This window comes from Malassezia vespertilionis, chromosome 2 (genome assembly GCF_029542925.1).
Source record: "Malassezia vespertilionis chromosome 2, complete sequence".
NCBI classification, from domain to species: Eukaryota; Fungi; Basidiomycota; class Malasseziomycetes; order Malasseziales; family Malasseziaceae; genus Malassezia; species Malassezia vespertilionis.
In genome coordinates, this window is record NC_079248.1 from 330837 (window position 1) to 357160 (window position 26324).

General features: G+C 58.0%; 12 protein-coding genes across 12 annotated transcripts; 6 read left to right on the forward strand and 6 right to left on the reverse strand.

Annotated features, from left to right (window-relative positions):
- Positions 1-79: 79 nt before the first annotated feature.
- PEX13 (Peroxisomal membrane protein PAS20) lies at positions 80-1180 on the reverse strand (the record flags this gene model as incomplete). Its single annotated transcript, XM_056205822.1, has 1 exon — positions 80-1180. One exon carries the CDS (start codon positions 1178-1180, stop codon positions 80-82), a length of 1101 nt encoding a protein of 366 aa, XP_056061797.1.
- A 1421-nt stretch (positions 1181-2601) lies between these two features.
- On the forward strand, positions 2602-5652 carry MVES1_000969 (uncharacterized protein; the record flags this gene model as incomplete). Its single annotated transcript, XM_056205823.1, has 1 exon — positions 2602-5652. The coding sequence occupies one exon, from the start codon at positions 2602-2604 to the stop codon at positions 5650-5652; it is 3051 nt and encodes a 1016-aa protein (XP_056061798.1).
- A 38-nt stretch (positions 5653-5690) lies between these two features.
- Positions 5691-7546, reverse strand: RFA1 (Replication factor A protein 1; the record flags this gene model as incomplete). The annotated part of the gene is made up of 2 exons (XM_056205824.1): positions 5691-7336; positions 7363-7546. The coding sequence occupies 2 exons, from the start codon at positions 7544-7546 to the stop codon at positions 5691-5693; spliced, it is 1830 nt and encodes a 609-aa protein (XP_056061799.1).
- Positions 7547-7696: 150 nt separating this feature from the next.
- Positions 7697-9779, forward strand: MVES1_000971 (uncharacterized protein; the record flags this gene model as incomplete). Its single annotated transcript, XM_056205825.1, has 2 exons — positions 7697-7723; positions 7818-9779. 2 exons carry the CDS (start codon positions 7697-7699, stop codon positions 9777-9779), a joined length of 1989 nt encoding a protein of 662 aa, XP_056061800.1.
- A 42-nt stretch (positions 9780-9821) lies between these two features.
- Positions 9822-10504, reverse strand: IST1 (Vacuolar protein sorting-associated protein ist1; the record flags this gene model as incomplete). Its single annotated transcript, XM_056205826.1, has 4 exons — positions 9822-9955; positions 9983-10033; positions 10061-10397; positions 10424-10504. The coding sequence occupies 4 exons, from the start codon at positions 10502-10504 to the stop codon at positions 9822-9824; spliced, it is 603 nt and encodes a 200-aa protein (XP_056061801.1).
- Positions 10505-10584: 80 nt separating this feature from the next.
- PRI1 (p48 polypeptide of DNA primase) lies at positions 10585-11994 on the forward strand (the record flags this gene model as incomplete). The annotated part of the gene is made up of 1 exon (XM_056205827.1): positions 10585-11994. One exon carries the CDS (start codon positions 10585-10587, stop codon positions 11992-11994), a length of 1410 nt encoding a protein of 469 aa, XP_056061802.1.
- A 52-nt stretch (positions 11995-12046) lies between these two features.
- On the reverse strand, positions 12047-13309 carry MVES1_000974 (uncharacterized protein; the record flags this gene model as incomplete). The annotated part of the gene is made up of 1 exon (XM_056205828.1): positions 12047-13309. One exon carries the CDS (start codon positions 13307-13309, stop codon positions 12047-12049), a length of 1263 nt encoding a protein of 420 aa, XP_056061803.1.
- A 218-nt stretch (positions 13310-13527) lies between these two features.
- On the forward strand, positions 13528-14997 carry GAD2 (glutamate decarboxylase; the record flags this gene model as incomplete). Its single annotated transcript, XM_056205829.1, has 1 exon — positions 13528-14997. The coding sequence occupies one exon, from the start codon at positions 13528-13530 to the stop codon at positions 14995-14997; it is 1470 nt and encodes a 489-aa protein (XP_056061804.1).
- A 20-nt stretch (positions 14998-15017) lies between these two features.
- On the reverse strand, positions 15018-17581 carry CDC5 (polo kinase; the record flags this gene model as incomplete). The annotated part of the gene is made up of 2 exons (XM_056205830.1): positions 15018-16916; positions 16943-17581. The coding sequence occupies 2 exons, from the start codon at positions 17579-17581 to the stop codon at positions 15018-15020; spliced, it is 2538 nt and encodes an 845-aa protein (XP_056061805.1).
- Positions 17582-17698: 117 nt separating this feature from the next.
- MVES1_000977 (uncharacterized protein) lies at positions 17699-19893 on the reverse strand (the record flags this gene model as incomplete). The annotated part of the gene is made up of 2 exons (XM_056205831.1): positions 17699-18126; positions 18156-19893. The coding sequence occupies 2 exons, from the start codon at positions 19891-19893 to the stop codon at positions 17699-17701; spliced, it is 2166 nt and encodes a 721-aa protein (XP_056061806.1).
- A 1397-nt stretch (positions 19894-21290) lies between these two features.
- Positions 21291-23477, forward strand: GFA1 (glutamine--fructose-6-phosphate transaminase (isomerizing); the record flags this gene model as incomplete). The annotated part of the gene is made up of 3 exons (XM_056205832.1): positions 21291-21293; positions 21345-21383; positions 21420-23477. The coding sequence occupies 3 exons, from the start codon at positions 21291-21293 to the stop codon at positions 23475-23477; spliced, it is 2100 nt and encodes a 699-aa protein (XP_056061807.1).
- A 136-nt stretch (positions 23478-23613) lies between these two features.
- Positions 23614-26270, forward strand: CHL1 (RNA helicase; the record flags this gene model as incomplete). Its single annotated transcript, XM_056205833.1, has 2 exons — positions 23614-23619; positions 23838-26270. 2 exons carry the CDS (start codon positions 23614-23616, stop codon positions 26268-26270), a joined length of 2439 nt encoding a protein of 812 aa, XP_056061808.1.
- Between the last annotated feature and the right edge of the window lie 54 nt (positions 26271-26324).

Sequence of the window (26324 nt, forward strand, 5' to 3'; positions counted from 1 at the left end):
AAACGTGCCGTGTGGAGGTTCTGGTATCCAGCATTGCTACAAAACGTTTACAGACAATGCCAAGCGGTACATGTACAATTTACGATTTTGAGACGGACGCCTCCTTTGCAGCACTTTTGTCTGCAGGAATCGCCTCTTTCGCCGATGGTGGCAAGTGCGTCGTTTTTGCAGCACGATCGCGCGCTTCTTCAAGCGTCTCCGTGTATGTGCTGGGGAACCAGCCGATACGACCGTCACGCGTACGGCCGCGCCACCATTGGCTTTCTTCGCCCGTCTGTGGATTGGTTTTGCTAAGCACGGCAACCACCTCATTCGTTTTCAAACTAAGCTCCAGCGCATCCGCGGCATTGTAAGGGAAGCGCGCGCGGACGAAGGTCAGTTTGCTCGGGTCGATCGGGCCAGAGCCCAGTGCGTTTTGCTGCTGCAAGTCGGTGCCTGTCTCCGCAGCCTGTTGTGCAAGGCGCGCACGCTCTGCTTCCTGGCGTGCGGTAATCATTTTGACCAACTTGCCCATCAGGTACGGCAGCCCTATGACTGCCAAAAAAAAGATGATGAGCGGCCGCTTGTTTGGCCTGGGCCGTCCAGCCACTCCTTTGCGCTGGAAATCGCGGAATTCGCCGGAATCGATGCCGGTGGGAGTACGTCCGGAAAGGCGGAGCACAAGGTTCTTGGCATAGCGCGCAAGTGCAAAGATGCTCAGCACTTGGCCGAGATAGTTGCGCAGGTGCGCAAATTGATCTGCAACACCGACCATGGCAAAGAAACTGGAATGGGTCGCCATGAAAGTAGACTCCAGCATCTGAGCAAACCCACCAAACGCCGAAACGATTGAGGATATCAGCTCAAAGGTTGCTTGGGTCCCACTCTCCATGCGCTGGGTGAGGGACATGTCTCCAGGCTGGCCGAATCCGCCCATGCCACCCATGCCACCCATGCCGCCGTAGCCACCCATGCCACCCATGCCGCCGTAGCCACCCATGCCACCCATGCCGCCGTAGCCGCCCATGCCGCCCATGCCGCTCATGCCGCTCATGCCACCAAATCTAGAATATGGTGAGCTATAGCTCGATCCGTAGCCGCCGTAGCCAGAGCCGTAGCCAGAGCCGTAGCCCAAACCATAGCCCGAGCCATAGTTTCCCATACCCCCCATGGAAGATCGGTACGGGTTCATACCTTGCATCGTCAGTTTATTTTCAGTACATACCCATACCCGTATCGCCGGCCGCTGACAGCGCCGCTGGGCGTTCTGGGACCGTTGGCACAGCATCAGTTGATGTACCAAACCCTGGTACTTGAGCGGATCCAGCCTCTCCAGCACCAGACTGCTCCCATGGCTTTGGGGGCGCGGGCATCGTTCCAGAGAGTACAACCGGCTAGCGACGCTGTCGGCGCATGGGGATCTGGGCGATTCCGACTGCCACGTGGCTACGTTGCCACCGACGCGTGCAGCCAAGGCTGGGGCCTATGGACGCTATACGTAAAGCACAATCACCTTCCATTTTTTTTACAACCATGCCCATCAAAGCAGAGCAACGACTACAGATTCAATGGACCATAGGTTTACATCAAATGCTTACTTGGAAGCAGCAACCTGGGCCTGGAGGCGAAGGTTCTGTTCAATGCGACCGTGCCTGGGCACAAACTTGAGATGGCAACCATCTTGGATGACAGCGTTGCTGTCACGGGCCTCGAGGTATTGCTGGCGGCTCAAGTTGGTGAAGCCCCACTTCTTGGACACCACAATCTTCTGGCGACCAGCGAACTTGTAGCGCGAACGGCGGAGTGCCTCGACGGCAACGGGGCGGTTAGCGTCCTTCGTACGAACAGACAGCAGCACCTGGCCAATGTTGACGCGAGCAACAAGGCCGTAAGGCTTACCAAAGGCACCACGCATACCCGTCTGCAGACGGTCGGCACCAGCGCACGAAAGCATCTTGTTGATACGGATAACGTGGAAGGGGTGCGCGCGAACGCGGAGATGGAAGGAGTCCTTACCAGTGGTCTTGGTCATGTACTTGTTAGCACAGATACGAGAAGCCTCGAGCGCCTCAGAAGTGATCTGTTGGTGCTCGTCACACACAAGGTGGACACAGAAAGGGAAGTCGTCCACAGACGCCCTCTTACGGCCAAGATCAAAGATACGGATCTTGGGGTCCGGTACACCACGGTTGTACCGCGACTTTGGCTGTATTGTGTTAGTATTCTGTACGCGAGGCGGGCGCTCAACATACGTAAGGCTTGTTCTTGCAGTAGCGATAGCAGCGTGCTGATGTTAGTTTTTGCAGTTTGGTTTCAACGTACCAGGTCGGCGTCCCATTTTTACTGAAAGAACAAGGTGGTTAGATAAGAACAAGAGTGTGGCAACGAGCCGTACGTACACCGTCCGTCTGAAAGGGTAAAGGAGAAGCGCTCGCAGCGGCGTTAGGCGTACGCCCGTTCTGCACGCTTTTTACAGTTATAGCACGTGATATTATTAACCATTACTAAAACTACTCCACACGCTCGGACCCTGCCGTGCGTGCGGCCCAGCGCTGGGCATTGTGTCGTGCTGGACGCTTGTGCATTGTGCAGTACGACGCACAGCGGGCGTATGAGGCGGTAATGACGTCTCCGACAGAAAGCTCGCATTTACGCGGCGATAGTGCTGGCCATGCGGCGGCAGAGGCACCTTCTTTTGAGGGGTACGACGCCGCGAATGCACAAGCCACGGCGCCGTTTTTGTCAAATGTGGAAAGCCACGTAGGCAGAATCACGCTGACCGCGCCCGATAATATACGAAGAAGCAGGCAGCGCGATAAGCGCGCCGCAACTACGCGCTTTTCCCGACTTGTCATCACAAGGCCGGCGCGCGCAAGCACGTCGAATTTGCGCTCTGCACAAACCGAACGCGGCGCGCGGCAAGGAGACCCTTTGGCACAGCCGCGGCCCCGCACGACGCGCCTGCGTGCACAATCGACTGGGAGCAGCGATGCGCGGCGCAATACGCCAAACCAAGTGCAGTCGTGGACACGGCGGCTGAGCGTGTGGGACGACGTGAACACGTTGCTGGAAATGTCCCATCCCGATGCCGTGGACGCGCCGCCGCCGTTTGCAGTACAGCATGCAGCACCCCCGCCGATTCCCACGAGTCCCCCCCCGCCCTTCGTAAGCGATCCAGAATCTGAGGGCGAAAACGATACACACATATCCCAGGATCGCAGCGATGAAAGTGCGGAAATATCGGTGGATGCCGCTACGCTGCACGAACGCGATGCATGGGAGAACGATCGTATTGCTGGATACACGTTGGAAGAGCGAGTCGCACGCATGGATATGCGTGCAAAAGCACCAGCGCGTGGCACACTGCATGCGGCGCTGCAGCGTGCCTCGAGACGTGCCGCAGCACCTCGTGTGCGGCAAGTACCTGCTGATCCCACAGCACCACGCGATGATGCGGGTCCCAGTGTACATGTGACGGATCCGTCGCAGCTGCTCGAGCCTGTACGTGCGCCATCTCCCCTGCATACCCACACAAAAATGCCCACGCACGAGCCTGATATTTCGAGCGACGAAAATGAGCATGAAGAGGAGGAAGGCGATTCTGACCAAGACTGGCAGAATGAGCACGATGCACTCTATGCTCTACACTGCTACGAGGCATCGATGCAAAGAGCGATGCGCGACTCGAAGCTGCAGGCAGTCAGGAATGAGTCTGTGCGGACGACACAGCCGTCGTTTATGTCGATACTCAACGAGCTCGAGCAGAGTTTGCCGCGTGCACCGCCACGGCAGTGGGCGCGTACGCCGGCGTTTGATACTGTGCATACGGCAAGCAGCAGCAGTTCCGAGGGGTTGCTCGTTTCTGTGTCGAGCGCCTCGAGCCAGGATACCCTCGCGAGTATTGAGACAAACAAGGACGACGACGAGACCGCGCTTGCGAATGGGCCCAAGGCGCATCGCCTGGGCACACAAACAGCAAAAGAGAGCTGGGTGGCCATGGCCCACCGTGCAAAAGCATCCCCGGAGGAAACAGGGCGTACTGCCTTCTCCAAACGGCCATTTGCGAGGACGAGCGACGAGGAGACGCACAGTTCCCGCACTGAGGAATCCAACGTGTCTAGCGGTTCGTCCAGCTCACCCCTCGCACAGACAGATACCGCGCCGCGCGGCACAGCCGCCCGTGAAGCGCGTCTTTTTCCTTCTCCGCCGCCATTGCCGGACAAAGACGTGCCGACTTCTGCGTGCCCCGCCAAACAGCAAAGCGTCCCGCATGAGACGCACAGCCTGTCTTATCCCCCACTCGTGAGCGGGCCTAGCGCTGCGTCGAGCAAGGCGCATCCCTCACTAGCACCGGTCCTACAAGCTCCCAACCCCCGCCATGCACCCGTACAAGAGCGCCCCACGCCGCCAACCTTGCCTCCACGTAGGCGTACACACAGCACCGTGCATGCGCGTCCTCTTCCGCCTCCTCCGCCCTCCCAAGTTCCCTTTTTACGATCGGCATTTGACCAGCTGCGCGAGCTTCAATCGCCGCCACCTGCGCCGACCGCCGACAGTACCGAACAAACTTTGCACACGCTGCCCGTGCCCGAGTTTGCACCGACGCGGGCCGATCTAGACCGCTTGGAGCAGTATCTCACCAGCCGTCTTCCTTCGAACCAAGCAGCAAGCGAGGCGCAAGCGGCGTCTATAGGCTTGTCACGCACTGTGAGTCACTATGGCGGTGCATTTACCAACCCCCGCTCGTCTGCTGCGCCTTTGCCGAGCCACTCGCGCTTGCCGACCATCACTGCAGCGACACGCCACTTTCCACCCACGCGTACCTTTGCACCCGACATGGCACAGCCCAGCGCTGTGCCCACGCCATACGATGCATTTGAGGCTGTGCCGCAAGCGCCCCGCCGCAGCACGCCGCCGAGTTTTGTGCGCGACGTACAGGATATCCCACACGAGCTGGTGCCTGGGCATTCCAGCCCCGCCGCTCCGCCGCTCCTCGGCGACGCATCGGCACCCTTCACACCTGTTTCGCCGCGCGCGCCCCGGCAAGCTCCGCCGCCGCCGAGTGCGTCTCAGCGTGTTTCGAGTCGATCTCGCGTGGTGCGCACGCGTCCAGCGCGAGCTTTGCAGGTGTGCCCGGCAGGAACAACGGACATTTTCGACCCCACACTCCCTGTCCAGCCCATCGCGACGCAGCTGTTGCGAAATCCTCTTGTAGAGCGCTCTCCTTCCAGTGCTTCTTCCGAGGCGCCGCGCTCAGATTCAAGCGCCCAATCGCGAGAGAGCGAAGAGGGCATCACCGACTTGGACCTTGCCGTGGCGCACCTGGACGATCCAGATACGCACTATGAGATTGCGTCCCTCCTTGGCGATTTTTTGGGGCCCGCGTCGGTGGGCTCTGTGCTCACACAGGAGCAACTGCAAAACATCAATGTGAGCCGCGTCGAGTTGGAGTACCGCCGCGTACTGCCATCTGGCAAGGTGAAGCAAAAGCTTAGCGTCGCTGGCGTGCGTGTGGATCGATGCGGCATTTGCCTTGCCCAGTTCCGAGAAGGGCAAATGGTCTGCATCCTTCCCTGTTTCCACATGTTCCACAATGAGTGTACTGTCCAGCTCGTGCGTTCCAGCAAGCTGTGTCCCAATTGCCGCCACGACATTTCCCTGGGCCCTGTATAGGCACACTTTGACCCCTACGGTACGCTTTGATCTATAGCCTACAAAGACACGTGTAAAGCTTGAATCCCTTCGCAGAGCTCGTGGCCAGCCTTGGTAAAGTCGACGGGGTGTGCTTGTGTGACAGTGTACCGCACGCGGTTCGTATCGTTGAACGTTTCCTGTTTTGCACGGCAGCTAAAGAGCATCATCTTGCCGACGCCGCGCTGCAACACGGCCTTAAATTCGTTCTCGTTCTCGTTCCGGATCGCATCAAGCTCGTCGGCGCGCATGCCAATGATGCGCTCGCCAATCTCGTTAAAGCCGCTAATCCAAATCTGCCCCGAGTAGTCGGCAATGTTGGCCGAGAAGATGTAGCGGCGCACTGGCGCTGGCCAGCTGCGGTCGCACTTTTCGCAGCGCCAGCCGTCGCCCTCGTCAATGACCTTCTTGTTGCATTCGGGACACGCTGTGTAATAGAGACTGTTAGGACGAATGTAGAGGATGGTTGCACGCGTATTAAAGTAGTCGGCGCGCTCAAACGAGGCACCCAAAGACGACTCCTTGACTTGCTCGAGCGTGCGGCGCTCGTCGGGGCGCATGGCACCGCCGCCGCCGCCGCCAGCGCCAGCGCCGCCGACATCGACTTTGGTGAAGCTGCGAATCTGTGCGGCGTTTCCTTCGTTGTCGTACCAGCCACGCAGACCATGGCTCTCTGGCATGTCGGGGTTCACCGTCATCGAGGAGCTGGAAAACATGCTCAGGCTCCTCCCGCCGAAATCGCCGACCTTGACGCCTTTGAAAGCGAGCACGGGCTTGTCGTCCCCTGCAATGGTTTTTTCAAAGTTCTCCGCTTGCTGGCCCCACAGAGTCAGGCGTACGCTCATGCCGCTGCTATCCATCAGGGTGAGCTCGCGTTTCTTGATCGGGCGCTGCGTCGCCTTGGACACAATCTCAGACACCTCCGAGTACTCGTCCAAAATAGCTATCACGTCCGTGGTCTGGTTGGGCTCGACAGAGCCGAGCTGCTCGATGGGGACAAATTGGTACTTGACTTCGGGCACATCGCCGCCTTCTGCGCACTCTTCAATCTCGCTGTTGCTTTCCAGCGCAATCTCGTACTCGTTCGAGAGGTTGCTAAACTGCTTTTTCGCAATGTTCACCTTGGCTTTGCTGATAAAATATACCTTGTTCTCTTGGAGCATCGGGTAGAATCGATCCACAGCATCGTTGAAGCCCGTGGCGCGAATTTCGCCGCTTTCGTCGAGCAGATTGACGCTGAACAGTTTGCCGTCGCCGCGCGCATTCGACCAGTGCTTCACGTCCGACTTGAGCGTGACGCGCGCCTTGATCGTCCACTTGTTCTGGTACGGCGAGAGCGCCTCGATCGGGTACACGGGCAGGCCCGAGCTTGGCTTGCCGACGCCGCTGGCGGCCTTGCCACCGCGTGAGAGCGCCTGGGCGCCGAGGGACGGTGCACTCGCTGCGGGCTTGGCAGCCACGCCATCGCCATTTGCTTGCACCGCCTCGATGTTTTGTGGGTTGCCCAGGCGGTTGGGAAGCGCGGGCGAGAGGATTTCGAGATTGAGCAGGATGAGGATCTTACGGTTCTGGACCGTATTGGACGTATACTGCGAGATGCGCACAACCATGTTGCGGTCCAGCGTGTGGTCCTCAACCAGTGGTTTAAGCTGCGTAGCAAGCATGGCTAAAATGAGCAGATATCGTACGTACCTTGTGTATAATACACGCCATCGCTCAGCACGACGCGGTAGCGCTCGCTGACATTGGAGTTCGCGCTGTTCGTCTGCAGCTTCTTTAAGCTAAGCACTTGGCATACCGGATCTACCGGCGCATCGGCATCCGATGAATCCAGCATGCGTGCAATAACGCCCTCGGTGAGTTGCTCTGCCGACATGTTGGTTGCACGCGACGCGTAGTTCGGTGGCAAATGAGCGTGTTACTTCCTACGCGTCCCGCCCACGTGGCAAAGCATCACGAGACTACATTATTCAGCGGCTGGGTCGCAAACCGTTGCAAAACGGCGGCGCTGCCGAGTGCCTTCGCGATGTCGAGATCGAGTCGCTGGAACTGGGTACGTGACTAGTGTATGGGCGATGCTGACAATACAGAGGGATCACATCCCATTACCCAATCGGGCGCGCAACTTGGGCGCTGACCCACCTCAGGAAAGGCACACTTTTGCGAAAATCCGCGGCGAGGAGCCCCACGCCCGGGATGCGAGCCCCACGCAAACCGACGCAGATACACGGAGTGCACCAGAGCCGGTGGATCCAATGAATGCCGATATGGACATGAAGCGCAGCAGTTCATCGATGCGTTCCGTAAGCACGCCGATGGCTGGCTCTGTGGCTTCGCGAGCAACCTCGCCAGGGAGCACCACCTCGCTAAACTCTTTTACAGACACGAGCGATTTGGAAACAGAAACGGAAACGGAAACCGAGGACGAAGTGGCGCATTTGAATGCACGCGAAATACAGGAATCGCGCTTGCCTTTTCTATACCCCGTGCCGCGCTCCGTCGCAGACACCGTTCCTACAGATCGGCGCGACTCGGCGGGACTTGTGTCTGGGTGCAGCACCCCACGTCTTTCTGAGCATCCCGAGTATGCGAGGCTTGCAGGCTCCACGATCTCAGGCGGCCCTATTTCAATGCGTGCGATGCCTACCAAACGCCCAAGCCTGCCGCAGGCGGGGTCGCCCGGCTCTTACCGCACTGTGCACCGATCGCCAGCGCCGGTGAAAAACTTGCACGATAATAGACTGCGTGCGAATATGACGTTTCGAGACACTGGTTTATTGTCGCGCGGCAGCGTCGGCGGCACCGATCCAGTAGCGCACTCGCCTACCAGCGACCCCGCACGCTCGCCGTTGCGCATGACGAACACCTCGCCTCATACGAGTGCCCCGCCAACGCCTTCGCTCATTGCATTGTCGCGGCGTGGATCGCTGATGGCGGGCCAGCCGACCATGTGGATGACGTCCAACGCACCGACGCCGCTGGCATCGCGGCCTGGGTCGGGCCATGTTTCGCCCGTGCTTTCGCGCACGCCGTCTGTATTTTACTCGCCATATGCAGCCGATGCGTCGCGCGATACGGGCTCTTGGATTTCGAGGCCGCCCTCGCCGATCTTTGAAGGCGCCGTTGCGGAAGGCACCTCGTCCACGCAAGAGTACGTTCCTTTGTGGAAACGCCGCGCCACTGCGCCCCTGCAGCTTGTCGCTGGACACCGCACTTCTTTAGCGCCAAACGATGCGCTACACGCCAACCTCGAAGATTTGGACATCGGCTCGCCGAAAAGTCCGTTTATCATGTCGGACCCGTTGAATTTGCTGCAACACGTGAGTCAATCGCTCAACGCACTCAACCGCGGCAGCCTGAGCCGCCGCTCTTCGCGCCTTCCGCCCCTGCACGTCGACTGGAGCCCCACCGTGTCGTCATTTTTTAGTAAACCGGCGCCCAAAGACGGCGAGGAGGAGCTTCCTTCGTATGTATGCACTGCGCACATCGAAGGGTTCCTTCCGCGCAAGATGGAGCTTGACGCACCGCACAAGCCCGCAGCGGACCGTGCCTGGACTACGTACTACTTTGTGCTACATGGGACACAGATCCATGTCTACAATACAGACATTTCCCGCCTCTACACGCCCGGATGCTCCCTCGCGCGATTCTGGGAGCTAATGCCGGCGACAACGGTGCATGTACATCCAAAGAACCAAGCTGAGGGCGCCGCACAAGCGGAGCAGCGAGCCGGCGATGCGCCGCATGCCATCGAGCAGGCTCTGAAACAGCACCATGTACATACATACATGCTCCTCAACGGCGAATGTGGACTCGCAACCGACTATACTAAACGCGAGCATGTAATTCGTGTCCGGCTCGAGCGCCAGCAATTTCTGCTGCAACTGCGGAATGATGCGCACGTCGTTGACTGGATCGAGGCGCTCCACGCAGGGATCAATGTGTGCACCGACTTGGACGAGCGCCCCATGCCCAAGTTCCACACACTTCCGCGGCGTCGGCGTCGGCGGCGCGGATCAGAGGCTGTTGCATTGCACCCGGAACCATCTCCGCGTTCCGAGCACTATGCATCTCGAAGCCCTGCGCCCATGGTCCCTACTGCATCCTAGCTGCTGCAATGTAGATAGATGGATATATTACAGTGTACAAAATCATCTTTTCAGCGTGGCGAATCGCCCCACCAAGGCATCCCACTCCGACTGCGAGGTGGGAGTGGACGGGGCTGCTTCAACAGGCAGTTCTTGGGGCGGCGCACCCGGCATACAAACGCCATACGTTTTGCAAACTGCAATGAGCGGCGCGGAGAACCTACTTTCGGTGAGGTATGCATCGACCAACGCCAGGGCTGGCATTTTGTACTCAACTTTTTTTGTGACTCGCTGCGACACACAATCTCCTTCATTCTCCTCTGCACACGTCGCGAGTTTCATGCCGTAGCGCACAATGAGCATATCGCGCAGCGTTGTAAGCTCCGGCAACTCCGTGCGGTGCCCAGCGTACAGAATCGCCAGCACAGCCTCCAGCACAGCAGCGTCTGGCTCAGTGCTGGCTGTATCAAGCAGAGCAAACCGCGCATAAAGCGTCTCTGTATACAGCTCGAGCAGCTCAAGCAATTCGACGTGCACGTCGTCCATAATGAGCGACTCCGTCTTTACACGCGCGGACTCCCACTTGCCATGCTGTGCCAACTCCGCAATCTCGTACCGACCGCGCTTTGCAAGCGATTCCTGGTATCAGTCGCGTGTGCACGCACCTTTTTCTGCTGCAACATGCGTGCGCGCTGGATCGCAAGCTTCAGCTGGATCTTGGCCCGCCCCGCATGCCACCGCAGCATCGTGTGAAAAGTGGAGGTGCGCTTCGCGGCGCGTGGCGAAAGCGCGTCGACGCGCGCCCTTTTTCGTTTGTTGCTTCGTCATGGCGGTGCACGCGCCTGTTCGCATTCCTCCCCCAGCGCCCATGGAGCTAGATACGGGTGTGGACGATGTATTGGGCATGATTGATGAGCGCATGCTGGACCGCGACGAGTCGGTGGATCCCATGGCGCTCCTCGCATACTATCGCCGACTGCTTCCATTCAAGTCGCTCTATACATGGCTCAACCACGATGTGGGCCCCACGCGCAATTTTACGAACCGCGAGTTTGCATTCACCTTGCAGAGCGACGTGTACCTTCGCTACCAGAGTTTCTCTGGATGGGACGAGTGGAAGAAGGAGGTGTGCCGCTTGAATCCCTCGCGTTTTGAGATCGGGCCCGTGTACAGTGCGAAGCCCAAGGACCGCAAGACGCTGCAGAAAGCCACATTTCGCCCTGTGGCGCGTGAAGTTGTGTTTGATATAGATATGACCGACTATGACGAGATCCGGACGTGCTGTTCGGACAAGCACATTTGCCGGCGCTGCTGGAAACTGATTGCGGTGGCTGTGGAAGTGCTGGACAGCACACTACGCGAAGATTTTGGGTACAAGCACTTGCTCTGGGTATACTCGGGGCGGCGTGGAATCCACTGCTGGGTCTCGGACAGTGCTGCACTCGCTCTGCCCGACGAGGCGCGCAAAGCGCTCGTCGGCTGGACAGAAGTGATCCGCGGCAGTGCGAACCAAGCCAAGAAAGTCTCGGTGGGGACGCATGCACCAGGCGCACCGCGCGTGCTGCATCCGAGCCTGCGCCGCGCGCTTGGCGGTGATGTGCTGAGCAGCACAGGCACCGACGCTTCGACGCCGGCCTCCAAAGGGCCGCTGCAGCGTGCTTTTGTGGAAGTGATCCTGCGCGACCAAAACGTGTTTGCAGAAGCGCCGCGCTGGGAAGTACTGCTCGCGCTGCTCCCTCCCCACGAAGCCGATGCCATCGCACGTTTGCAAGCGAAATGGGCTGCGGGGCCGCGCACTAGTGTACAGAAATGGGACGATGTGTTGGACGTTGCGTCCAAGAGTGCGGAACGCACAAAAGGCGCGTGGATTGCTACGCTGGAGGACATTGTGCTGCAATATACGTACCCCCGCATCGATGCCGAGGTGAGTAAACGGCAGAACCACTTGCTCAAATCGCCATTTGTCGTGCATCCATCCACTGGGCGCGTTTGTGTGCCGTTGGAGGTGGACGACGTGCAGCATTTCGATCCGGAGCACACCGCGCCGACCGTTGCACAGCTCTTGCGCGAGCTCAATCGGCACCAAGGAGACGATAAGGCGTTGCATACCAAAAGCGAGTGGGAAAATACAAGTTTGCGTCCGTACGTCGAGCAGCTCGACCGTTTCACTTCGCGGATATTGCACGAAGCGCGCGATGCAAAGCGCACCACGACAAAACACACGCTCGACTTTTAGCCTCGATTCGGTAGTACATCGGCTAGGCCCATCGCATACGAATCTACTTGCACTATACATGGCCCGTCTGTGCCGCGCATTGCGCAGCATGCTTGTTCACCACCGCTGCATGCAGGCTGACCGGCCCTGGCTTGCGCTCCGTCCCTTTTTCGCAGTCTTGTGCGAGTCCCCCCGTAGTCATGGCAAACATGCTTGCATTCTTCCCGAGCGGCACGACACACGCCGGCGCTGCGCAATGCACGCGCAATGCATGCGCTTCCACTTCGAGCCGATCCGCAAGCTCCTTGACGCACCACGGTGCGAGCGCGTCAAATCCATACTGCGCGCGCACAGCAACCCAATGCACGCGCAGGTACCGCACAATCTCTTCGCTGTACGCCTCGAGCGCCGCCTCGAGCTCGCCCGAGGGTCGCGGCGGCGCATCGGCAAGCAGGATATCGCCGACGAGCGTCTCGTACAATGACGCGGCATTTACATCGTTCATCGAAGCAACAAGGATACGTACAAGGCGCGCAACCGCCATATCATTCCGCGAAAGCAATGCTCGCCATGCTCGTGTACCAAGCATCGCGCTTACCTCGGCGCAAAAAAGGGGCGCATAAGCGTGTGTGGCAGGTGCATGGGATGCAGCGAGCGTATACACGACCCAATCTAGATCCATGCGCCGCATTGCCAGCAGCGCTTCGGCGTGCGGAAGGTGTGCAGGAAATGCACACAGTCCCTCGACAAGCATACCACCGAGTTCTGGATCCTGCGCAACCAATGGATCGTCCAGCATCCTGCGAAAGACAGGCGCGGGGTCTGCGAGCGCACACGCCGATTCCCACGCGCGTGCGGCAAGGTACGGCGCCGCACACCGCGGTCCCACCGCATCAGATACACGCGCTACCTCCATGTACGTAGCAGGAGCCGCTGTGCCCGCCGGTACGCTCCCGGTGCACACCAACGAGCGCCAAACGAGCGCGGCTGCAGCCGTCATCGGGGGCACATGCGTTTTATGCGTACGGCATGCCAGCACCGTCTTGTCTATGTAGCCGCAATAGGGGGTATCCAAAAGCACAAACTCGACGCAGTCCACTGGCACAGACGCATGCAGCAGCGCCTCGCCCAGATCGTCGGCCAGCAGCGCGAGTGCAGCGTCAAGCGTGAGAGAAAGCGCGGTGGAAAGAGCCTTCGGCAAAGCCGCACATGCCTCTCCCGTGTACGCCCACAGCACCAAAGCCTCTGTACACGCGCGCGGCATGCTCGGCGCACGCCGCCTCCAGCGCGCGACACGCCCACGCCGGGCAAAGAGCGGCGCGACAGGGCCGTGCATCCGTGCAGCGGCAATAACTCGTGAGTCGATGGTCTACGCACTGGGATGGATCGTCTCGCACTCCTGGACCCGCCAGTTCTGTGTGTGCCGCTCAGCGTACAATGCGTGCAAATCCGCACGCCACGCCGCAGCAACTTGCGCCGCGCGCGCCGCACAGAGCATGCTGGTGTGGAGGTACGCGGACCCAAAAAGCGGCGTTGGCGCCTTGCTGACTCCACATGCCCGCTTCTTCGGAAGAATTTGCGCGGGTTGCGCCGGAGGTGTGCGCGATGATCCAGGCATGGATCGCGCATGGAGAGGACGCGACCACTCCGGCGATACCAGAGAGCACGCCGCAAGCGCTGCGCAAGCGAATCGATGCGGCGTGGCCGATGCAAGGCATGGACGACGCTGCGCTGCTTGGCACGATGCAGCTGCTGCTTGAAAACAGCATAAACCCATGGACCGAGCGGTTCATGGCCAAGCTGTACAGTGCGCCAAGCATTGCAAGTGTCTGTGGCGAGATGCTGCTTGCGGCAATGAATGCAAGCGTGCATGTCTACAGCGCATCGCCCGCGCTGAGCACCGTCGAAGACGCCTGCGCTGCGCAGCTCGCTGCGCTGTTCGACTTTGCGGAGAATGCTGATGGGATCACGATGCCGGGCGGCGCCGCTTCCAATACCCTCGCAGTACAGACCGCGCTGTGCGCTGCCTTCGACGGCACATACAGGCGCGACGGCGTGTACGGCCTTGTGGAATACCTGCACCGAAACGGACGGCAAGGACGCGGCGCGCGCCCTGCTCTTCTCACGAGCGCAGCGAGCCACTTCTCTCTGGACCGTGCCGCGCTTGCAGCGGGCCTCGGGATGGACGCCGTGGTACATGTGCCCGTCGACGCACACGACCGGATGCGCGTGGATGCGCTGGCCGCGATTCTCGACGCAATGACACGCGATCCCTCGCACCCAAACGGCGCGCCGTTTTTTGTGAACGCGACGAGCGGTACGACGGTGCTTGGTGCGTTTGACGACATTGAGGCCATTGCACACGTCTGTGCCAAGTACCACTGCTGGCTGCACGTCGATGCGTCGTGGGGCGGCGCTGCTGTGTTTTCGCCCGCGCAGCGCAGCGCGTTGCTGCGCGGAAGCGGCATGGCAGACAGCATCACAATCAACCCACACAAGCTGCTGTGTGTGACGCACCAGTGCTCGTTCCTCTTGGTGCGCGATGCCCGCGTTCTTCGCGAGCATGCGATCCACGCGGGCTATTTATTCCACGAGCGCGGCCCTGTCGTGGACCATGCGATGAAGACGCTGGGGTGTGGGCGGCGCGGCGAGGCGCTCAAGCTTTACCTGACGTGGTGCCGCCATGGAACGGCGGGCCTCGCCGCCCACATTGATGCAGGCCTTGCCGTTGCGCGCCACGTTCTCGCGCAAATCCAAGCGTGCCCACTGCTGGAGCTCGGGCCGCTCGCGGAGCCCCTTTTTTTGCAAATCTGCTTCCGCCCGGTGCAGTACGGCTCTGCTACGGGCTCTGCAGCGACGCACAAACTCCACGCGGCGCTCCAAGCCGAGCGCCAGTTTGCCGTGGACTTTGCGCCGACCGCGCAGGGCGATTTTATGCGCCTCGTCGTCCATCCGCGCACGCCGCAGCACATTTTCAGCGCGCTTCTCGAGCGGATTCTCGCGCTGCTTCGTAGTGATATGTAAAAATGGATAAAGCTGTGGCACTATGCTACAGGAAGATGCGTGTTCGATGTGCTCATCAGCACGTCACGGACGTAGCGCAACTTTTTCATCAACTGGCGCACAAACCGGCGCTCACTGGGTTTGGTCTGGAAAAGGCGGGGAAAGCGCTCGGGTGTTTCGCTGACCGCCGCTGCTTCGGCGGCAGAGCGGCGGGGATGGGCAATTGCGACCATCTCGGCGAGGGTCCAGGTGCGCAAGACAGGCACGCCGTCGGTGCGGTCGACGGCGTCGATCGCAGAGACGACCAGGCCATCCGAGGAGAGAAAGAGTTTGGTGTGGTCGTAGAAATTAAACTGTACGGTCCCGTTGCTCAGCCGGAATACAATCGCTTGTTTGCAGCGGTACCACTTCTGCACAAAGCTCATGCCGGTCTCGTTGGTGTCCACATAGGTCAAGGGGTTGTCGGCTCCGTACAGGCGGTCCATAATCTCGCCCTCGAAAAATCGCAAAAGCTTAAACTTGCTCACGAGCTCGCGGGGAAGCCACTCCAAATTGGACGCTTTGTCCGCGTGGTCGCTCGGCATGGCGTGGTTCTCGCGCCGGACTTGGTCGGTGGGATGCGCATCGCCGCGGTAATGAATGTTGTAGACATAGTCAAAGCACTGGCGCTGGGGTGCGAGCACCATGCTGGTAGCGTCGCGGAAATGCACGCCTACAGAGCCGTTGCACAACGCGTAGCCCAAGCCGTACTTTTCCGAGTGGTCGAGCCAGGAAATGATAAATTGGCGAGGAGCAGGGGGCTTTACGCGCAGTTCGCCTCCCTCGCCTTCGACAACGACCGACAAAGGAATGCTTACCATCTCGCCCGCTGGATTCGTCGGGATCTGCGGCTGGCTATCCTCGGCATCAAAGTGGCGCAGTGCATCGCTGAGGTAGTGCACCATGAGCTCGAGGCTAGTGACGGGGCGTGTAGGCACAGGCGCGAAGCCGGCCACGACCTGGGTCTTTTGGCGGAGCTGTGCGTTTTCCTGGTTGTGCGTGGACTTCAAATGCATATTGCTCATCTTACCAGCAAGGCCAAGTGCGCTGGGTGGCGAGGCAACATTCGCCTTGACCAGCGGCTGACGTCCGACCTTGAGCAGGGTCGAGATGGGGCTGCCGGGATTGATCGCTTGCTGGAATTCGCGGTCGATCCTGTCCCTGTTCTCCTCGACTGCTTCCAGCGCGCGCAGATTCTCGCGTGGGTACTTGGCGGGAGGCTCTGGCGCTGCTTCCTGGTCGGCAGCGTCGTCGGTTAGCCACGCCGCCTCCAACTTGAGTTGCTCATAGTTGCGCTGGGATTCGCCTTGCGTTAAGGCGGGAATGTAGGGGCGTTGATGGACTGCTTGGGCAGGCACGCTGAGCGGCACAGTGCCTGCAAGGAACCACGGGTGCTCCATAATCTCTCCAAGTGACGGGCGCTCCGACGGGCGCTGCGAGAGAATCTGCCGGATGAGGCCTTGGGCTTCGACAGACAAGTTTGCCTCGGCAGGAATCTCGTATTCGTTGCGGCGGATCCGGTCGTAAATCTTTTGCACGTTGCTCGTCTGGAATGGCGGGCGGCCAACGAGGAGCGTGTACAAAATCACACCGACTGACCAGATATCGACCTCGAAGCTGTGCCCTTCGCCCTGGTCGTAGAGGATTTCGGGCGCGATATAGTTCGGTGTGCCGCACACGGTTTTCTTGCGCTCCTCGGGATACTTGAGCAGCGCTGCGAGCCCAAAATCGCCAATCTTTATGCGCATATTCTGGTCCAAAAACACGTTTCCAAGCTTTAGGTCGCGGTGAATGATCGAATTGTTGTGCATGTGCTGGATGCCCGCCAAGATCTGGATCATAAAGAAGCGCGCCTCGGCCTCGGAGTAGCGTCCACGGCGCTTTACAATATCGTTCATATTCTGTGGTTAGTTGCCGCTGTACGTACCCCATTGTGACACAGCTCCAAGACAAAGTAGACATTCTCCGAGTCTTCAAATACGTCTTCAAATCCAACAATGTGGACGTGCTTCAGCGACTTGTGAATCATAATCTCGGCAAGGATCTTTTGCCGATTCTTCTTGGACTGCATAATTGCGCTCTTGGCAATCACCTTGAATGCCTTGTCTCGGCCATGCCGGTCCGTGACGTGGAATACACGCGCAAAACCGCCCTGGCCCAGCACCGCATGCCGGTCATACTCATTTCCAGCAGCATCCACAATGACGCGCGGCGCATTCGGCAGCTGCGGCTTCTTGCTGTGCGTGTGCGTGAGCGTGTCGCGAGTCACGGCAGGGGCAGCGCTTTTGGTCGAAGGAGCGTGCTGCGGCTGCACACCATTGCCGATACTGGGAAGCGGTGCAAGGTGTCTGCGCAAACGCGACACACCATTCGCACGCTCACTCACAGCAATATGGGCTTCTGCATGCATGCCGCTCTCCGAAACTTTGTAGGGGTTCGTACCAGAAACATGCCGCTGAATGGGGACGGACTCTTGCGTGTTGATCGACTGGAGCACCGCTCGACGAGGCGCCGCAATGTGCTGCATTGCACTTTCGCGCTCATAGTTAGGAAGGCCCGTCGACATACTGCCCACAAGACAGGCGCTTCCGTAAACCAAGCTTGAAACGTCGTTTGTGTACGTAAACCAACACTAAACTCTCCCCTCGTGGCCGCTCGCGCGCGCGCGAAATGTCACGTGATACTACGCACTATGGTGCCAGGTCGTTTGGCGCGTGGTGGCGAGGAACACATCGGCAGCCGCGTCGCGGGCGCGCCATGCATCTCGCTGTGTAGGAATTAAATGGGACACCTGTAGACGCGCACCTTCTTTTAGGAACGGAGGCGGATCCCATACTGTTAGCTGCACGCTGCGGCGCGTCGTGCGCTTTGTACGCTGTGCGTCGTGGAAGCGCACAATACAAAACGCCTTCACACGCCGCGGTGCACAGAGCGCATCGAGGATGGATGTGTGTGCGTCTGTGTGTGGCGCGTCCAAAGCAGATGCTCGTGCACGCGCCGACCATAGCAGCGCTGCAAGCCGCGCTTGGCCGCTGTGTTCGCGCTGTACTTCTTCGAGGCGTGCACACGGATTCGCCGTCGCTTCCACGTCCGCAAGCAGGCTGCGCACATCTGTGGTAAAAGGGTAGGATACAACATACCTTGTATCGATACAGCATCCAATGGCTCGCACGGACGCACGCGCGGCTCAAGCCATTGAAGCGATGCCTGCACGCGCTGCGCCATCAAGGCAAGCGTACCCTGTGCCTCTTGGCGCTGTACCGCCCATGCACGCTGCCGCTCCTGCTCCTCATCCGTGCCGTACTGCGAGCCGGTAAAAACGGTTTGACCGCGCGCATCCAGCTCGCCCTGGATGTATCCGGTGGGATAGACGCGGTCCAAGCAAATGTCCATCAGCCCCACAATGCCGCCATCGGCAATAAGTCGACCGAGTGTAGAAACAAAAGAACGGGGATGCGCGCCAAGCCGCGTATCCCACCGCATGTGCTGGCACGAGTTGGCTGAAATGGAGAGGTCAGAGGTGTGGAACGCATCCAAGACGGGCGTGCCTTCGCCAAATGCCTCCAGCTTGGCCGCTGTGATGCCCAGTTTTTGGCCTACACGGATCTTGCCGCGCTCGACGGCGCGCGTGAGCGGAGCATCGAGTGCCGCACGAATTCTGTACCAGCCGTCGGTGAGCTGTAGGATGGTGGTCGCTGGCTCTTCGCTGTGTGCAATTGGGTGGATGTGGTATACACAAAGAACCATGGGTTTCCCAGGGCTGCACCGCTGTTCCTGGATTTGCTTCACGACACTGGACTGCCCACAGTGCACTTCACGCTCGTAGCGGTATCGCATTTGGCGCAGCACTGCGTCGTACGACCAATACATGTGTGCTTGCACAGGACACACGGCGGCCATCCCCGCAAGCTTCCAGAGTATCACCGCATAATGATTGACGACCCATTTTTCCGTAGCGCGGTGTGCGCCCAGCCGATGCAAAGTTTTCAGCAGCTCCGTTGGGCCGTGTGTGGCTCCGGCGGTGCGGAAAAGGTAGTGTGCCGCTTGCTGTGGATCCTGCAAGATCATGCATGCCTCCAAAGGCACGCCCTGCGACACGGCCTCTCTCCATGCTGTGCGTTTCGGCACAAGGCCAAGCTGCTGGTAGCTATGGCGCAACATGCAGGGCTCCAAGTTGAAAAGCGGCACGCGCGGAGCCGGGGCATCGTGCTCTAGCTTGGCTCCTTTCTTGAACGGCGGCGTAAATTTGGTGCGCGAAGACGCGCCTGCAGCGAGGCCCGCGCGGTACGAGCGCGGAGTAATGCCCAAATAAATAGGCTTTTGAAAATGCTCGACGGTGTTGGGCGAAATGGGGGAAAGAGGGCGCGATCGGCTCGTGCCCAGCACAGACGCGGGTCGCATGCGGGTAAAAGGTGTAGAGGATATGCTCGGTTTGGAATGCTCACAAGGTGACTGAAACACGCCGCGTTGCGGAGTGGTGGCTGCTTGTGCTTGCGCTAATATAGAGGCGCGCTCTGGCGTGTGGACCAAAAGGGCGCCGTCGTCCGTATCGTCCAGCTTGAGGCGCTTGGCTGCCGCCTGCATCGCCGCGTCGCTTGGCCGTGCAAGTTGCTTTCCGCTTGCATTTAAAAATCCAGTGCCGCATTCTGGCTGCGAGAGTGTGGGCACTGCAGCTGTCGCATCTTCGCTCGCATCCAAGAGGTGCCAAGAGGTCTCGTCGAGGGATTCGAAAAATTCCGTATCATCCTCAAAGTCCAGCTCTTGTGCACATGCTTCCATATCAGCTTTGTTGGTATCCAATATGTGGTAGTCACGCTTCAAAGGGGTATCAGCACCATTCGTACTTGCTTCATCAGGTAGGCCTCGTTTAACAGACATGCTGCATTTCGGCATGCAATCGCCGTGGCAAAGCGCGTGTTGGTCGCGTCGGGTGTTGGCTTACGCGCGTAGTTCGGCCGAAAGTAGCAGGCGTCGCAGGCGTCGCAGGCGTCCCCAGCGTCGACGCACGGCCACGACCACGCATGCTTGAGTCGTCGCGGTATGTTCTTTTTACTGCTTACCGTACAGACGCGGCGGTACACGCGGTGGTCAGTCGCAGTTTTCATGGGATACTGTGCGCGAGGATAAACATCGCGAACACTACCTCGGCAATTCCGTCGCGGCGGCGAAAGGCCGATGGCAGCAAAACCGGGACATCCATTGGTACAACAAAGACAGTGCAGACAATGCGCTTTCTGATGCAGAAGTGCGGCGATCTGAATTGATGCAGGTTAAGCAGGCCGAGCAGGAGGCTATGCAACAGATGCTGTATGTACAATGTGAACAAGCTGACCGCAGCGGTGGAGGACTGCCTATGGGAAAAGGACCGATTGTCGGACCAGTGCTGGCCGATGGTGCAGGGACCGCAGGGGTTCGCACAGGCGCAAACGCGGCGCCCGTGGACACATCTAAGCGACGATACTCCGCCATGCGCCAAGACACGGCCGAGCGAGATGGGACCCCGAAGAATGCATCGCGCGACAAGCGCGACGAACGCGACGTGCACGACTCTGAGCGACGTGCACGCCATGATGCGCGAAGAGCGCACCATGCAGAGCGCCGGCGGTACGACTACGACCGATCGCCGGGACGCCATCATCGTCGCGAGCGCTCGCCACGGCCTAAGCACCACGTACGATCCGAGACATTGTCGCGGCGGCACGAGCGCGCGCGGTCGCCACGCACATTTCCATCGGACCTTGCGTAGCATCGCTGCTACCTGTTCCTTGTGCGCACTGGCAGGGACTGTTTAGTAATGTAGATTCGAATGGCCTGGCCTACACGCCAGCGCGACGCGATCGACACCCTGTCCTCCACAATCTGCAGGCGGCTCCCAGTGCATTATAGACCGAAAGTAGCACGCCCTAGCACGCCCGTGACTTGCGAAACTGTATGCAAGGTGACGGATTTAACTGGCGCGAGTTTTTTTTATATGCATGCATCCTGTAATCATACGCCGAAAACCATATTGGTTGGCCTATTATTTTTTTATGGCAAAGATGATTGGCTAGCAATGTAAGCCTTCTGTAGGTGGCCACAAAAGGCCGCATCAATGGGCAAGGACCTGGCAGACGAGTGGGGTGCGAATCGAAAATAGAAGACGCGTCTATGTCGGTGTAGAAAATCAAGGCGAGTCACTAAGCTTACCACCTTAGTATCGCCTCTTTCTTTCAGGCACAGCTGGTGGCGTTGACGCAGGAAAACTTTCATTGCCTCTTTGCCATTGACTCAGGAAAATGGTACGTACAGCGAAGTCTGCTGCACGAAAGGAGCCGGGCTAACTTGCGCAGTGTGGTATTTTTGCCTACGTAAACTATCTGGTCGAAAAGGTATGTGTGACGCGAGTGGACACTGACGACGACCAGGACCGACGCCAGATTATTGATATCATCACCACTGCGCTCGGTCGTCTCGAGTATCGTGGCTATGATAGTGCTGGCATCACTGTTGACGGCGACACGGAGCAGGATGTCATGATTTTCAAGCAGGTTGGCAAAGTCCAAGCACTTCGCAACCATATCAACGAAGCACCCATTGACTTTGCTAGAACGTTTGTCTCCCATACTGGTATGGCCCATACGCGCTGGGCTACCCACGGCCCTCCTTCGCCGCTGAACTGCCACCCTCACCGTAGCGACGACAAGGCCGAGTTTACTGTCGTGCACAATGGTATTCTCACCAACTACCGCGAGCTGAAAATGGTTCTTGAAAAGAAAGGTTACAAGTTTGAAACGGACACCGACACCGAGGCAGTTGCTGTCCTGGTCAAGTACTTTTGGGACAGCTACCCCGAGAACCGCAAGCCCAACTTCCACACCGTCGTGCGCTGCGCCATCAAGGAGCTTGAAGGCGCCTTTTCCTTTGTGTTCAAGTCTGTCCATTTCCCTGACGAGCTTATCGCTGCGCGCCGCGGCTCTCCACTCCTGGTCGGTGTCAAGACCGAAAAGAAACTCAAGGTCGACTTTGTTGATGTCCAGCCAGGCAACCCCGCCGACATTGACGTCGGCCAGCCGAACCTGCACAGCTCCCCTCAGCTCACCCAGTTCAACGACCCCGTGATTCAGAACAACGGCAGCATCGACAAGCTGCTTCGTTCGCAGTCGCGTGCATTCTTGTCCGAAGACGGCGTGCCCCAACCTATCGAGTACTTTATCGCTTCGGATGCGTCTGCCGTGATTGAGCACACCAAGCGTGTCCTCTACTTGGAGGATGACGACATTGCACACATTGCAGAGGGCGAGTTGCACATCCACCGTCTGCGTCGCAATGATGGCCTCTCTACCACACGCTCTATTGAGACGCTCGAGATGGAGCTGGCCGAAATTATGAAGGGCCAGTTTGACCACTTTATGCAGAAGGAGATTTACGAGCAGCCCGAGTCGGTGGTGAACACGATGCGTGGACGTGTCAACTTTGACACGCGTCAAGTTAAACTCGGTGGCCTTTCTCAATACCTCAATACGATTCGCCGCTGCCGCCGTATTGTGTTTATCGCATGTGGTACGAGCTACAATTCTTGTGTTGCAACGCGCGCCATCTTTGAGGAGCTCAGTGAAATTCCTGTCTCGGTAGAACTCGCGTCGGACTTTTTGGACCGCAAGTCGCCCATCTTCCGCGACGATGTGTGTGTGTTTGTGTCGCAGTCTGGTGAGACCGCTGACACGATCTTGGCCATGCGCTACTGTCTTGGCCGCGGTGCGCTTTGTGTCGGTGTCGTCAACACCGTCGGCAGTACCATTTCTCGCGAGACGCACTGTGGTGTGCACATCAACGCCGGTCCGGAGATTGGTGTGGCATCGACCAAGGCGTACACGTCGCAATACATTGCGCTCATCATGATGGCGGTTCAGCTGTCGGAGGATCGCGTCTCGATGACTGCGCGCCGCAGCGAGATTATCGACGGCCTACACGCCCTCCCGGAGCAGCTTCGTACCATCCTTGCTGAAGACAAGGCGTTCCAGGACTTGGCGTACAATGTACTCTTTAGGGAAAAGTCGCTGCTTATCATGGGCCGTGGCTACCAATTCGCGACTTGTCTCGAGGGCGCGTTGAAGATCAAGGAAGTCTGCTACATGCACTCGGAAGGTATTCTGGCCGGTGAACTCAAGCACGGACCTCTTGCGTTGATCGACGAATCGATGGCTGTGATCCTCATCATGACCAAGGACTCTCTTTACCCCAAGGTTCAGACAGCCTTGAGCCAGGTCTGTGCGCGCAACGGCCGCCCAATTATTATCTGCAATGAGGACGATGAGAACGTCGCTGCTGGCGCGCGTGCTATTCGTGTGCCGCAAACTGTCGACTGCCTGCAGGGACTGCTAACTGTTGTGCCTCTTCAGCTTATTTCATATCATCTTGCTACCGCGAGTGGCGTTGATGTGGACTTCCCTCGTAACTTGGCGAAGAGCGTCACTGTCGAGTAAACGTACCTTTTGCAAAGCGCAATGCTTTCTGGTGAAGAAGTGAAGCACTGCGCCACCAACTACGTTTTATTGGTGCTATACCATCTCCTTTTCCTCCTGATTTTAGTGCCGTAGTATCACAGTGTCGGTACAGGATATGCTAGTCTTGCGTTTAGTGTAATGCTAATGAACTTCTCGACTTGGCTTCCCCTCCACTTTTCCAAGGAACACATCCAACTTTTTTCCGTACTGGGGATGCATGCGCCAACGTCGCTGGTCCTGGCAACGCCCGGAAGCGAACTGGAGGATGTTGACGGATTCAAAACTACTCTTCAGTCGCGCGCATTCCATTTCCCATATCCTGTCGCGTATGGTATCCAGTTACAGCTCATGGCACAGCTGTTCGAGGTCATTGAACACGGCAAAGTCGGGGTGTTTGAGAGCCCCACCGGGACGGGAAAGACGCTAAGTTTGCTCTGCAGCGCATTCACATGGCTTGCGCTCAATCGACAGCGAGCCGTGGTTGGTACGCTGCGTGGTAACGCAGAGCAAGCCGACGAAGAACCAAACTGGGTAGTCGCCCACGACGAAGAAAAGCAGCGCGAAATGCTCGAAGCGAGTGAAAATGAGATTCGTGCTAAGCTGCGGAAAGTGCGAGAGCACCAGTCTAATCTCCGCTTGGATCCTGCGCATCGTAGTGAATCAGAGAACGCACGCAAGAAACGTCGTGTGGACGAAGAGTACGATTCAGATACAGCGTACCTCATCGACGAGTACGACGAGACAAGCCGCACAATACGCCGAACAAAAGATAATGGCGATGCGTATGCGTTTCTTTCTGCAGAGGCACGCGCAATGATGGAAGAGTATGAATCGAGCTTTGCCCCGCGCGAAGACGCTACAGAGCCATCTACCACGCCGAAAATCTACTACGCAAGCCGGACGCATAGCCAGCTATCCCAACTAGTGCATGAACTAAAAAAAACAGAGTTCGGCACTGCATCGGAAGCGCATGATCCTGTGCGCTCGGTGAGCCTCGGCAGCCGGAAACAGATGTGCATCAATCCCTCTGTGCGTGATTTGGGCGCGACGTACGGCACAGAAGCTATGAACGAGCGATGCATGGATCTGATGGAGTCCGGCAAATCCAAACTGCGATGTTCTTACCTTCCACCCATGGACCACGCTGGGCAGCAAAAAATGGATGCATTTCGCGACCGTGCTTTGGCAGAAGTGCATGACATTGAGGAGCTGGTCCGAGTGGGAAAAGACATGCACGTATGCCCTTATTTTGGCGCACGGAACAGCGTTCGGCAGGCGGAGCTGGTCACACTACCGTACAATATGCTACTGCAGCGCGACGCGCGCGACGCGCTGCAGCTGTCTCTTGACGACAGTGTCGTGATCATTGACGAGGCGCACAACCTTATTGATACCATTCTTGCCACGTACTCGGCAGAGCTGTCACAGACACACATTCAGCAAGCCACGGAGCAGGTACGTGCCTACTTGCATCGATTTTCATTGCGGCTTAAAGGAACCAATGAAGAGCACTTGCGAACATTACAAGTGCTGCTCTCCGCTTTGCAAGCATACTGTACTGCCAAGATCCAGGCATTTGGCGACACGGCAGAAATTGTCACGGAAACGCTTACAACAGTACAATTCACCGCGGCTTTAGGCGGCACAGTGGATCTCATCAACCTTGTGCGCCTTGAACACTGGCTCAAAGATACGCGCATTGCGCGAAAAATCAGTGGGTATGCCGACAAGCAATGGGTTCAGGAGCATGGGAAGGACTGTCCTCGTCGCAATAAAATGCAGGCTATGCATCTTTTCGAAGGGTTCCTACTTGCGCTCAGTAACCGTGCAGTCAATGGCAAGGTGATGGTTACAGTTTCACCTGCGAGCACTGAGCAGGACAGGCATGTCCACTTCAAGTACCTGCTACTCAACCCTGCAGAAGCGTTCCAGCCGCTCCTGGATGCTGCGCGAAGTGTGATCCTTGCTGGCGGTACGATGGAGCCCATGTCCGAATTTCAAACGCAATTGTTTGATGGCGTTTCCCGGGATCAATTTCAGGCCTTTTCCTGTGCACATATTGTGCCACAGGAAAACATTTTAGGGGCAATCGTGAATACGGGGCCCAAAGGGACACGCTTGGAGTTCACCTACGATGCATGGAAAAAGCCCGCATTGTTGGACGACTTGGCCAATGCACTTTCCAATTATTGCAACATTATACCGCATGGCATCATCGTCTTCCTCCCTTCGTATGCCAGCCTGAATATGACCATGGCGCGGTGGAAAATCACAGGCGCTTTGGATCGTATTGCGAAACGCAAACGTGTACGTTGTATCTTTGCTCACACACAGATCTTTATGGAACCAAAGCACACGCAAGAAGTCGATGGCGTGTTGCACAGCTATGCAGCTGCAATTACAGCTCCAAGCCAAAATGGATCACGCGGCGCTATCCTGTTTGCTGTGGTGGGAGCAAAGCTCTCGGAGGGTATTAATTTCCAAGACGACTTGGCGCGCTGTGTTGTTATGGTCGGTCTCCCTTTTCCAAATTCCAAAAGCAAGGAACTCTCTGAGCGCATGGAGTATCTGCGTAAAACAGAACCCAGTGCTTCCGGTACAGTGGATAAGGGTCGCGAATTGTACTTGAATCTATGCATGCGTGCCGTCAACCAGTCGATGGGTACGTGCTTCGATACTGTAAGCTCACTGCAGGTCGCGCCATTCGACACCGAAATGATCATGTGTGTATTTGTATGTGTATCTGACATTAGGCCGTGTTTTTGCTTTTAGACCACCGGTTTGGAAGGCACGATATTATTTCGCGTTTGCCGAAATGTACGTACG